The sequence below is a fragment of the Panthera uncia genome (assembly GCF_023721935.1).
Source record: "Panthera uncia isolate 11264 chromosome A3 unlocalized genomic scaffold, Puncia_PCG_1.0 HiC_scaffold_12, whole genome shotgun sequence".
NCBI classification, from domain to species: domain Eukaryota; kingdom Metazoa; phylum Chordata; class Mammalia; order Carnivora; family Felidae; genus Panthera; species Panthera uncia.
Genome location: NW_026057579.1, coordinates 19,251,543 through 19,263,933, shown reverse-complemented (window position 1 = coordinate 19,263,933; position 12,391 = coordinate 19,251,543). Strand labels below are relative to the sequence as shown.

Sequence of the window (12,391 nt, the reverse complement as noted above, 5' to 3'; positions counted from 1 at the left end):
CACCTCCTTCATGGTATCAATGGAGGCAAAGTACTTGGACCACCAGTCCAGCATGCTCTCATCGGGCTCCTCCTCCTCTGGCTCTTCTGAGCTGCCCTTTTTCTTCTTTTTCTTCTTCTCTTTCTCCTCGTCAGCCTGGAGGGGTGGCCAGGTCCAGAGTCCCGCATACATCCCTGCTCCCTGGCCATTCCCAGGGCCCTAGACCATCCAGGGTTCTCCCATCCATTCTGACCATCTGCTTCTGGGACGCCTTAGACTCCGTGAGGCTTCTTGGGGCCACCAATGTCAAAGGGTCAAGGGCCATGTTTTGTGGAGGAGGATGCCATGGCCCAGAGAGGCTCATGACCTGTCAATGTGAGGGGCTTTGCTGCCTGAGTAGTTCTCTTCTTCTGCCTCTTCGGAAGGGTGTGCTGGCCCCGAGCATCCAGGGGCTGGGGAGTGACTCAGTCCCTGATGTCAGGCCCCTTGGCCTGATACCCTATGTCACTGCAGGGTCCTCTCTCCCCAAAGCCCCCGGATGGGCCCACACTCACCACATCCACCTTGATGACAGCATCAGAAGTCTGCAGAGGGGAACCAAGGAGACAGGGGCAGAATTAGCTACCAAGGGCGTGAAGCGGCAGGCGGTGTCCATCCAGAAGAGGAGAGGAGAAGAGCGGGAGCTGAGAGGGACCTCGTGCAGGGCCATTCACCACGAGCCCCTGTGCTCTGTGGGCCTTGCCCTGACACGAGCACACTGCCTGGTGAACCTAGAAAAGGTCTGCTTGGCAGATGTCTCCTCAGACTTTCAAGGACAGTGGCTCTCAACCCCGGCTACACGTCAGAATCGCCGGGCGGGGCGGGGGGGGGGGGTTGCTTTACAAACGATCAGTGCCATGTTGCCACTGAGTCCAAATGTGGGGGCTGGGCACCTGCACAGTTGTAAACCCCCCAGATGGTTTCAGTGGGCATTGAGGGTTGGGCAGGGAGCCTGACCCACATGTGCTGGGAGTTCGGTAACGGTGGCTGGACAGGGTCAACTTCAACCCTACTCTCCCCCCTTACCAGGGCAAGGGCTTTAAAAATTTAGCGGATGCACACACAAATGCGTAGCTGAAGAGGGCCCTGGTGAAAATGCCCCAGCAGAGCCCAGGGCCTGGGGAAAGGTGACGAAGCTTGGGCCTGTGCTGTCCTCTGTCTTGTTCACTGATGGTCTGAAATGACAGGGCCCACCCCCGGCCCCAGGAGGAGCCCCCGGGGAGGGAGCCGAGGGGGCATGGGATCTCCAGGCCCAGCCCCCCAGCAGTGGGCTTTCCCGGCAGTGCTGTGGGCCAGGCCCTGGCCCGTACCTGCTCCCCTTTCTTGAGAACCATGCCCAGTGCTAACTCAGCCAGCCGGCGGGGACTCTGTGGGGTTAAGTAAGGACTGTGGGCCAAGGGAGGTCATTTCAGACCAAGCTCAGACCTCAGAAGCTAGGAGGAGCCCCGGGCTGTGTGGAGCACGTGAGGTCAGGAATGGGATGGAGATAACCTGGTAGGGAAGAAGCCCACATCCAGCCTCTTGGTGCCGTCTGGACTCAGGATGGCCTGGTTCAGGCCGGCCTCCTCCCCACCCTCCCCTGCAGGTGCCATCTCTGCATCTAAACCCCAGAGGCCAGGTCCCCCTCTGGCAGATAAATGTCCCCTAGTCCCAAGACCAAGAGGAAGAAGGACCTTCCACCTGGAAATCCTTCCCCAGCCCAGGCCTAGGCAGGGCTGCTCTTTAAAGGCTGGGATGGAAACCCAGGGACCTTCTGGAAAGAACGCTGGTGTTCACACAAAGCCTAGTGTCCACGTGGTGTGGCTTGTTGGAGTAAAAATAATTACAGGCTATCACCTCAAACGGTCACTGCTCCCTCTGTCTCTCGTACGTGCACACCACTCGCTCGTGCACGTGTGCACGTTCACATGCACACTCAGGCACGCACACGCAGGACCGACAGTCTTACATTCCAGGACAGTGTTTGGATGGACCGCTTGCACACGTAGCCAGGGTGGGCCCTCGACCGTGACATGCCAAAGGAGGCGGCCCCGCTCGCGAGAAGTGTCACACATTCCCAGCAGGCGCAGGACTGACCCCACGCGCCTTACCGCGTCCAGCTTCACCATGGTCTCCAGTTTCCGGACAGGAACCTCTGGCTCCATGTTCACCACGACCTCCCCTGGGGGGTGAGAGGAGGGACCGCCATCGCACAGCACACGGTGACCCCGAGGGAGTCTGCCTGGACAGAGAGATGGACAGACAGGCAGACGGACAGAAAGGAGCAGGAGTAACAGTGAGAGTCGGAAGCGGCTGGAAGGACCAGAGGCCTAAAGCTGATTCTGGAACTTTCTGAGGCAAGAGGGAGGGACAGAGCAGTTGGGCATACGGAGAGGCAGAAAAGGAGCCAGAGAGAAGGCTGAGCTGCAGTGAAACAGGGGAGGTTGGGCTGGGAGGGAGGCTGGAAGGGAGGCTTGGGTCTCCTCCAACAGCCGGTGGAGGAAGCCACCTGCCCTCGGGCCCTCTAAGGGTGTGTCTGGCTCCAGCCCTTTCTGGCTCTAGAGCGAGGGGTGGCCAAAGGTAGCCTTGGCCCCCAGGATGGGGCCTCCCCTGGCCTCCCCCACACCCACTTGGGGATGCCCCCTGCGGAGCCAGCTGGCGGCTTCGAGGCCTGGACTGCGGGCAGGAGCCCCTCCCGTGGGCCGATGCAGCCGGGCCCGGGCTTCGGGGTGTGGCCGTACCCGTGGTGTTCCAGTTGGGCGCCGAGCGGTCTGGGGGCCTGTAGATGAAGCGCCTGAGAGAGCTGACGGCGTGGGAACCCACCAGGGTGTAGCGGCCGAAGGCCCGGCAGTCCACCACTCGGATGTTCAGGGGCGGGTGCAGCAGCTCGTTCTCCGGGAGGTCCTGGGGGGTGCGGGCCGAGGGCAGCTCGGGCTCAAGGGGGGACCCGAGGAGCCGGGCCACCCCCAGCCACACCAGCCGCACCCCGCCCCGCCCGGCACCCACCACTTCAAACCACTTGACGAGGGTGTTGAAGTTGGGGTTCTTCTTGTAATTGTGGATCAGGGACGACTGCACCCCCTTCCCCGCACACTCGATGTCTACCCGGGGCCGGTCCACCTGGGCCAGGTTGACCCGCTTCAGGTCCCGCAGGCCCCAGAAGAGCACCTGGGCCGGGGGGGAGAGGAGAGCCCCTCAGTGGGGCCGCTTGAGGGTGGGCTGGGCCCCCTGAGAAGGAACTGGGTCGTGGGTGGGCAACAAGACTGGAGGGGCAGGGCCCCGATCGCTGATGAGAGGCAGGTGTCCTTAAGGCGCTTCGGGGCAAGGGTGGGTGTGGGGGTGAGGACAGGAGGGCTGGGGAAGGTCCCGGAACGAGGCAGTGTAACTCAGTGCAGGCTGGGCAGCCACTGGATGGGGGGCGGGGGGGAGCCTGGCTCTGTGCTGGCTCTGGGTGTGACCTTGGACAAGTCACTTTCCCTGCTAGGCCCTCAGTCTCCCGGGTGCCAACCACGTAATGTGTGCACAAGAGCCCTGATGGAAAGAGAGTGAAGGGGGCAAGGAAGCCAGAACACAGCAGGGCCTGTCCAGGGCAGGGACAGGAGGACCCCGACGGAGCCCTCACTCACCTCGATTCGGTATTTGCTGAGCACGGGCCGGATGCCCACGGGCACAGGCATGATGGGACCTCGGTCCATGTCCCCCAGGCCGTTGATGGGTGGCAGGTCTGCCTTCCCCGCAGGCCCGATCTGGGGAATGGGAGTCACAGTATCACACTCTCCTTCCCCGTGAGTTCTCTGTCAGGTGAAATGGCCGACGCCCCGGGCCCCTGATGCCCCGGGCCACCACCAGCTTCGGTCAAGCCGGCCTCGTGGCCGGCGGGACAGGGAGGATGGCCGCCCCCGGCCCTGGCCCCCCTCCCCGCGGCCCCACCTGCAGCAGCTCGAAGGCAGCCAGCAGGTCCCCGGCAGTGGCGTTGCCACGGTAGATCTGGTAGTACTCGAGCTGGGGTGGGAAGCGGGGTGGACAGTACGCCTCGTCCGCCATCTTCACCAGGGGCTTGGCGAAGGTCCGGCCCATGAAGTCGACTTTGCCCTGATGGGACAAATGACCGAGGTGGCCTCCCAGGTCCCGAGTGGACCGCGCACGTTCACGCCTGGGATCCCGGTCAGTCCTCGCCGTAGCTCCGGCAGCTGAGGGGCAGGTGCGACCGCCCCACTTTACAGATGGGGACACCAGGCCTTAGGGCCCACCGCAGACTCGGCCAAGGCCACGCTGGCAGCGAATGGCAGATTCGGGACTGGCAGTGAGATCGTCCTACGTCTAGTTCAGGGCTCTCGGGGTATCCCAGCAGCTGGAGCGGTGGCTCCCCAGCTCTGCAGGGGTCGCCTCAGTCCTTGCTTGCCCACTCCAGAGCTCCCACGGAGAGCCGTGGGGCCGTTGCTGACTGCAGTAGGTGTGGGCAGGGGGCTGAGGAGCCCAGGGACGTGGGCAGGCTGGAGGTAGCAGGCCTTGCTGGCAGGTGTCCTGGTGATTCTGGGCCTGAGCTGGGCCGGTCTGCGGCAGGAGGTAGGGACACCCTGGCCCAGCTCCTCCCTGAGATCCCGGCGGCCCACGGCATCGGGAAGGGGTTGGCTGGCAGTGACAGGGCAGGAGACATGTGGCTGCTGACCCGCCCCCACCCCAGCTTCCCGGCAAGCACCCTGGTGCTGGGTGCAGACAGCCGGAGGTGGCCGTCGAGGTAGGTGCAACGCAGGGATGAAGGCGTAGGTCCCTGGTTCTGGAGCCCACCCGTACCATGGTGTCCTGGTCGTAGATTTCGATGACGATGATGGGGGGGTCATCCCGCAACTCATGGGCTTCGCCATATAGCTCCAGGTTGTCGAACACCAGCATCTGGTCCCAGGTGGGGCACAGGGTCTCATTCAGCACCTGCAGCACCGGGCAGCGGGGCGGTGGGTAATGCGCGGGGTGGGGGTGGGGTGGTGCGGGCAGATACATGAGCAGGAGTCACCCCCAGTCGCCGCAGCTTCCAGGGACTCCAGGGAAAGGGTGTCATGTTGGTCCCAGGGCCCCTCCCAACCCCCATGTCTTTCCTTTCCTCTGTGGTGGATGCAACCACAATTAAAGCCTTTACCAGTGTGGCGGGGGCCTGCAGACATCTGCGAGGCTGTCCTCCAGGGATCTGGGGTGCTGGCTCATCTGTTCTTCCAGGTCCCACACACTCATAGGCTCCCCAGTACTCCAGAGCAGAGCCACTCCCTCCTGCCCCGGGCCCTCACCTCCGTGCACTGACTCTGGTTGATAAAGAAGACGCGGGCGAAGGGGTCCGAGAGGCCGCTGCTGTCGGCAGCGAAGAGGCTGCGAGCCTGGTACATGTGGGCCCGGAGCTGGAACGCCTGCTTCTCTGTGGGGTAGAGCAGGCTGAGGCTCCTGGAGCCGGGGCTGGGAGCCAGGGGCGGCCCAGGCCCAGGGGCCGTCACTCACTGGTGTAGACCAGGCTGATGGGCGGGAAGACGTGCAGGCCCAGGCCCTGGGCTGCCTTGACCTCCTCGAAGCCGCAGGGCAGGCCGCACAGGAAGTCCTTGCGCTGCTTGCTCAGGCCCAGCCACAGGTAGAGCTCCAGCTTGGCCTGCACCGTCCAGCCCACGGAGCCGAAGCCCCGCTTGCCCGGCAGCTGGGGGTGGGCGTGGGGTCAGCTGCCCGGCCCCGTGGGGTGAGGGAGGGGCGGGAGGCCTGGCAGAGGCCTTGGTCAGAGCTGCCCCTGCCCCTCCAAAGCCGTCCCAGGGGGCTGGGGTGGGAAGAGTGCGGGGTGGGGGGTGGGCCAGGTGCTGCCCCCTCCCCCTCTTGCTGTTCTCTCCAGCTTTTCTCTGAGCACCTGCCAGCCCCAGGGCTGGGGGCTCACTCCCTCCAAGGGGAGGCTGATCCCTTGAAGGAAGCCAGATGCAAACCCTGGCCCCTAGCCCCGCCCCCGCCCCCTCCCCCCAGCCTCGCTCCCCTTCTGGCACCTTGAGGAAGAGCGTCTTGACCTTGGCGCAGTCCTTGCCCAGCTCCTCCTCAACGATGGAGAAGAGCAGGTCCTTGGAGGGCACCCTGGCGTAGGCGGTGCGCTTGTTGTTGTTCATCATCCAGATGAAGACGTCGGGGATGCTGTGCTGAGGCTGGTGTCAGGGGCGAGGGGGGCCGCTAAGGGAGGGGTCCTGCCACGGGGCCCGACTGACCCTCAGCATCTCTGCCTCAGAGGGCCAGGCCTGGGTCTGCAGAGCAGAGGGGACCCGGATGCAGGGTCCTCCTTCCCCTCCCACGGGTGGAGTGGAGAGAACACACGACAGGACGAAGGGCTTGTTCACCACCCCCGTCCCCTGAGGGCTGTCAGAGAAGGAGGGGCCTCCTCGGTGGTCCTGCCCAGCCCCTTCCTGTGCAGCAACCCCTTCTCCGCTCTAGTCACTCCGGTTTAGGGGATGGGCACCCCCTCTCCGCGCGCTGACAGGGGCCACACCTCGTCTGCCAGGAAGCGCAGTTTCTGCAGGAAATTCTGGCACAGCCTCAGCTTGTCCCGCACCGTGTGCCGCTTCACCTGTGCCCGCAAGGTCTTGGCCTGCTGCCCCATACTCTCCTGTGTGTGTGTGGGGGGGTGCTATGAGTGGGGCTCAGGCCATGCTGCACAGTGGAGGGGGCTGGCCCCGGTGGCCGTGACCTCGGAGACAGATGTCCCCCCACCACCTCCGGCACCCTCCCCCCAGCCCCGGTGTGTCCTCACCAGCTCCCGCATGCAGGACTTGAGGCGCTCCCTGTCCAGCCTGGTGCGGGAGGAGTGGCCCTGGTCCTTGTCAGCGAGGGAGAGGAAGCGGCTGGGGGACAAGGGGGGCAGGGCTCAGCGGAGCCCACGGGCCAGCAGCGGGCCTGCAGATACCTCCTTCCTTGCCCAGCCCCCCCCTTCCAGCCCCTTGCTCCCCACCCTCCCGTCTCACTAGCAGCCACAGCTGAGCTCCTCCAGGACACCCCGCAGGCGACGCTCCGGATAGGACTTCTCCGTCTTTATCATCTCCTGCACGTCGTTCAGGCCTTCTTCCTGTGGCCCCGGAGTGAGGGTGTATGCTGAGCCCCAGCCCCCCAAACTCAGCCTCCCCAGACGTCTCCCCCCATGCATCAGGGGACCTCGGGGCTAGCGACCTGGGACCTCTCACTAGCGCCATGCTCCCCCGCCCCCTTCCCCAGGGTCCTGCCACTTTACGGAAACCACCAATTCCCCAGGTTCTGTTTCTTCCAGAAGGAAGAAGCCCCCTCTGGGCTGTGGGGCTGTGGTCCCGGTGGACTTGCTGGGGCTGGGCAGAACTCAGGGCCAGATGGGGGGTGGGAGGGCAGTGCAGGCCACAGACAGAGGGAGTGGCCAGCGGCCCCCAGAGGACACCAGGACCGGATGGGCCAGGACTCCCGGACTCCACTCCAGGTAGCCCTTGGGCCCTCCGCCCACTCCGGGGACATGGGAGCAGGGACAGGAACAGAGGTCCCGCTGGGGCTATTCCTGCGATCCTCACCCCCTGTCCCCCACCCTCCCCATGGCAAGCTGCTGGGCAGGCTGCCTTGTGTGCTGCAGGGGAGGCTCCCAAGCTGGGCAAGGCCCTCCGAAGCACCCCGCGCCCCCAGCCTGGCCCTGACCAGCTTGTCCGCGATGTGGTCCATGATGTTGGCGTTGTAGAGGCGGCGACGCTGGTCCGGCCACCAGCTCTTGATGTAGATGCAGGGCTTGCGCTCCAGGTAGGGCAGATGGAAGTAGTTCCTGGGTGGGAGGAGGTGGGGGGTTGAGGACTGGGGCCCCCGGAGGTGGGAGGGCCAGGCCATGAGAGCCGGGAGTCCATGCACTTGGCCCACCTGTCGGTGATCTGGGGCCGCATGGGTGGAGTCGAGGACACCGAGGCCAGGTCCCCACCCTCACTGGCATCTTCATCACTGGAGTTCTGGATCAGATCTACTTCTTCCTCATCCCCAGGCTCCTTCCGGGGCCTGGGCCGCTGGGGCCTCGACAGGCCATCAACTTCATTCCCATAGTTGCCTGGAGGCAGAAAGCGGCGGGTGAGGGCCTCGAGTCTTGTCCCCCCAGGCTCCTGCCAGCTGATCCACTGCTTCAGGTTTGTGGGAGCGAAGAGGTGAATCAGAGAGTGGGGAGGGTGCCCCGAGTCTACCTGCTTGGACACGATAGAGCACTAACCAGGGGAAGGCGCCCACGTCCTCCGCCCCTTGCGAAGATCTTGCTAGCGGCCCTGCTGACCGCTGAGCTCGAGGTCCAGCTTCGGGCATGGCTGTATTCCTACTCTGTCCCCTCTCCCTTCTGCAGGGAAGACTTTCTTCCTCATGTCCGGAACACAGCTCAGCCCTGCAGGTGGTACCCCTGTGGGCGGGTGTGTGCCCTCGAGTAGGTACACTGGGTACTATGTGGGTGCTTCCGGACGTGCAAAGGGAAGCGGTCAAAGTTTCCCTCCCCTGCCCCCGCCTGTGGTGCAGGGCCTGGCGGTCACTACCCAGCAGCTCCCAGGCCTGAAGATCCCTCTGTGAGCCCAGCACTCACCTATGGTCACCTCAAAGGCGATTGGCTTGTCTCCATTTTTCCGGTCGATCATTGAGGCCTCTAGGAAGGCTCCGAATAGAAAGAATTCTTCCATTTTCCCCGTGCAGCTCTGTGGGGAAGGTGGTTCAAACCATCCCCAAACCTCAGCAAGGATGTTGGGCCCGGTGCCAGGCTTCTCCCTACTCCTTTACAGACGGGCCTCGTGGGCTGATGGTGGGGGACATCCCACCCCATTGTGCCGAGGCCCAAATTCTTTTGCCCTCCAGCCTGGACATCCCTGGACAAGGACCACCATGGCCAGGAACCGGGCAGAGATGAGGCTCCATTTGGGGACCTCCAGGCAGAGTCAGGCACAAGCACTAGGAAGGAACAGAGGCCCCCAGCAGGGCGCGGGCTCCTGCTTCCCTGGGAAGGAGGCCTCGTCGTGGGGTCTTGCCCTCTGAGGCAGACAGGACAGCCACAGGCAGAGCCCAGGCCCAGGCTGCCACGGCGGGAAGCGGGCTGCGCTGGGGGCTCTGGAGGACAGCCCAGCGCCCCCCCCCCCCCCGCCCCCGGGACCTCACCTCCGAGACAGGCGTGGCCTGCTCCACCTGCACCTCCGTGGAGCTGGTCAGCTCAGGATTGGAGGTGTCCAGGATCTCCACCGCCAGGCCCAGCATGAGGCGGGCGCGGAACGACACGCCCTCCCCCAGGCCCTCATTCAGGTCCTGGTGCTCGTCCAGCAGCGTGTAGTTGCGTGTAGAGCCGTACATGTTCACCCAGGCCGGGCCCAGCGTGGGCAGGAAGCCTGTGGGCCACGGGGAGAGGGACAAGGGGCTCACCCGGGGTGGTGGGACCTCTTGTGGGGGCTCCGGCCTGCACCTCCCGGTTGCAGAGCTGAGGACCCCGTGCCTTGCTCGGTGAAATGTCTGAGGCCAGAGACAGCCTGCGGGCCAGCGAGCGGCTAACAGGAGGCTGCAGGGAGAGCTCGCGTCTGCTGTGCGTGGGCAGGCTTGGGGGCGGCCTTCCCCCTGGCCAGGAGCACTTCCCTGGGTCACGCTCCCTGCTTCCTGGCATGCGGAGCAGGGCTGCCCACAGCCTACTCGAAAGACAGATGCCAGCTCGTCTCAAACTCCTCAGCGTGGCCTTTTGGCCCTTTGCTGCCTGTGTAGATAGGCACCTCACCGGGCATCCCACCCGCTTCCGCTGACCTCCCCCTTCCTCTCCGAAGATCCCCGCTCTGTCCGGGGAGGCCGGCCCAACGCCTCGTCCCTACTAACTTCTCCCGTTTGTTGGAATTTGTGGTCTCCTGTGTGACACAGGGTCCAGTTCTGCTGCGTGTGCTTTGTTGGTTTGGTTTTTGTTCTGCCTGGTTTAAAACAAATTATAGCCTTTTGTAGCAACGTGGATGGAACTGGAGAGTGTTACGCTAAGGGAGATAAGTCACACAGAGAGAGACAGATACCATATGTTTTCACTCTTATGTGGATCCTGAGAAACTTAACAGAAGACCATGGGGGAGAAGGGAAAAAAAAAAGTTAGGGAGGGAGCCAAAGCATAAGAGACTCTTAAAAACCGAGAATACACTGAGGGTTGATGGGGAGTGGCGGGGTGGGTGATGGGCATCGAGGAGGGCACCTGTTGGGATGAGCACTGGGTGTTGCATGGAAACCAATTTGACAATAAATTTCATATTAAAAAAAAACCAAATCATACCATTTAAAAAAATCAAGATATACTTTACAGGATATAAAATTCACCATTTTAAAATGTGATCCTTTACATAATAGAAAGTTCGCCGTTCTAAAATATGCATTTTGGAGGTTTTTAGTATATTCACCGTGTTGTACAACCATCACCTAATTCCAGAACACTTGCACCCCTTCCCCCAAGAAACCCTGTACCTATTCGCAGTTAGTCCCACTTCCCCTCCCCCACAACCACTAACCTACTTCCTGGTTTTACGGATTTGCCTATTCTGGACATTTCGTATACACGAAATCATATAATATGTGGCCTTTTGTGCCTTTGGCCTTAGGTTTTGAGCATTTGGTAGCACATCCGCCTTTCTAGTCCCCAGTGAACACCATGAGGACAGGAATGGATACTTCTCTTGCTCTATTTCCCTGGTACCCAGTGCCTGGGTCCTAGAAGGGGTCAGTCCCTACAAGTCTGTAGATAGGGACTATGGCAGCAGTCTACACATACATATATGTAACCTATATGTATACACACATAATTATTTTCATCTTATAGATGGGGAAACAGGTTCAAAGATCACACAGCTACTAACTGTCAGGGCTGGGGTTCAAACCCAAGCAGCCTGGCTCAGGCAGGCTCTGTCAGCTCTGTGCAGACCTGAGCCATGACTTTCCTTTGAGGCAGGGGTTGCTGACCAAGCCCTCACAATGCCCAGGCCCTTCAGGCTGAGGTGTGAGATGGTGGAGGTGTGGAGGTGTGAGGGGGGAGGTCTTACTCCCTCCTTCTGTTCAGTCCCCTCCCCTCTAACCCAGTCTCCTGCTGCTGACCTTTGTCTCCATCATTAGAAATCTTGCGCAGGTCAATGAAGTGGGTGCCGATGGCCACGTCGTTGACCTTGTCGGAATCTCGGATCTGCACCTTCATGCGCTTGCAGAGTGGGGGGAACAGGTCCGTAAAGATGACCTGCTCATTCCACAGTGGCTCGTAGCTGCTTTTCTGTACTGATGTCTTGCCCTGGTGGGAGGGAGCGAAGGTTAGGGTTTGTGTGTGTGTGTGTGCGTGCATGTACGCATATGTGTGGTGTGTGTATATCACATGCATGCATATATGTATATGTATGTGTGGTGTGTGTATGTGTGCAAGTGTATGTGTCTATGTGGTGTGCATATGTGTGCACATGTATATGTGTATATGCATGTGTGGGGGTGTGTGGGTACATGTTTGTGTATGTATGCATATGTATATGTGTATGTATGTATGTGGGGTATGTGTGTATGCCTGTGTGTACGTGTGGTGTGTGTATGCATGTGTACATGTGGGGTGTATGTATGTGTATGTGGTATGTATATGCATGTGTGTATTGTGGTGTCTGTATATGTGCATATATATTATATAATGGTGTGTGTATGTGCACACATGTATGTATGTGTGCATTCGTGTGGGGGGGGTATGTGTACATGTGTACATGTGGGGTGTGTGTGTGTGTGATATGTATATATGTGTGTGTATGCATGTGTGTATGTGTGGACTGTGTGGATGCATATGTGTATGTGCATTATGTATGCATGCATATGTGTACGTGTAGGATGTATGTATGTGTGGAGTATGTGTATGCATGTGTATATGTGTGATGTGCGCATATTTGTGTGTATGTGTATGTGTGGCATGTGTGTATGTATATGTATATGTGTGGGTATGCATGTGTATGCGTCGTGTGTATGCATGCCCATGTGTATTGTATGTATGTATATGGGCTATGTATATATGCATGTGGTATGTGTGTATGCATGTGTACATCTGGGGTGTGTGTATGTGTATATCAAATGTGTATATGTGTGCATATGTGTGTACGTGTGTATGCATGGTGTCTGTATATGTGCAATGTGTATGTGCACAGGTGTATGTGTATGTGTGTATTCATGTGTGTAGGTGTGGTCTGTGTATGCATGTGTACATGTGAGGTGTGTGTATGTGATATGTGTATATGTGTGTACGTGTGATGTGTGTATTTGTGTGTATGTGTATGTGGGATTATGTATGTATGCATGGTATGTATATATGCATGTGTGCATGTGTGTATGTGTGTATGTGTGTGGGGGATGTGCATATACACATGTATGCATGTGTATGCGTGGCATGTGTGTATCCATA

General features: G+C 60.3%; 1 protein-coding gene across 4 annotated transcripts in view; it reads right to left on the bottom strand.

Moving 5' to 3' along the window:
- The window catches only part of OTOF (otoferlin), a 92,415-nt gene that overhangs the window by 11,558 nt on the left and 68,466 nt on the right, over positions 1–12,391 (bottom strand). For 2 of the 4 annotated variants that reach the window (XM_049652444.1, XM_049652446.1), the window contains 19 exons: positions 11,068–11,254; positions 9,124–9,347; positions 8,561–8,669; positions 7,867–8,047; positions 7,654–7,774; positions 6,966–7,066; positions 6,755–6,845; positions 6,494–6,610; positions 6,003–6,155; positions 5,482–5,671; positions 5,277–5,401; positions 4,792–4,926; positions 3,928–4,089; positions 3,624–3,743; positions 3,004–3,165; positions 2,739–2,901; positions 2,109–2,179; positions 534–563; positions 4–135 (listed from right to left, as the gene is read on the bottom strand). In XM_049652444.1, coding sequence (XP_049508401.1) covers positions 4–135; positions 534–563; positions 2,109–2,179; positions 2,739–2,901; positions 3,004–3,165; positions 3,624–3,743; positions 3,928–4,089; positions 4,792–4,926; positions 5,277–5,401; positions 5,482–5,671; positions 6,003–6,155; positions 6,494–6,610; positions 6,755–6,845; positions 6,966–7,066; positions 7,654–7,774; positions 7,867–8,047; positions 8,561–8,669; positions 9,124–9,347; positions 11,068–11,254 — 2,574 coding nt within the window. Of the gene's footprint in view, positions 1–3; positions 136–533; positions 564–2,108; positions 2,240–2,738; positions 2,902–3,003; positions 3,166–3,623; positions 3,744–3,927; positions 4,090–4,791; positions 4,927–5,276; positions 5,402–5,481; positions 5,672–6,002; positions 6,156–6,493; positions 6,611–6,754; positions 6,846–6,965; positions 7,067–7,653; positions 7,775–7,866; positions 8,048–8,560; positions 8,670–9,123; positions 9,348–11,067; positions 11,255–12,391 lie in introns of all 4 variants that reach the window. The other 2 variants (XM_049652443.1, XM_049652442.1) reach the window with 1 other exon arrangement.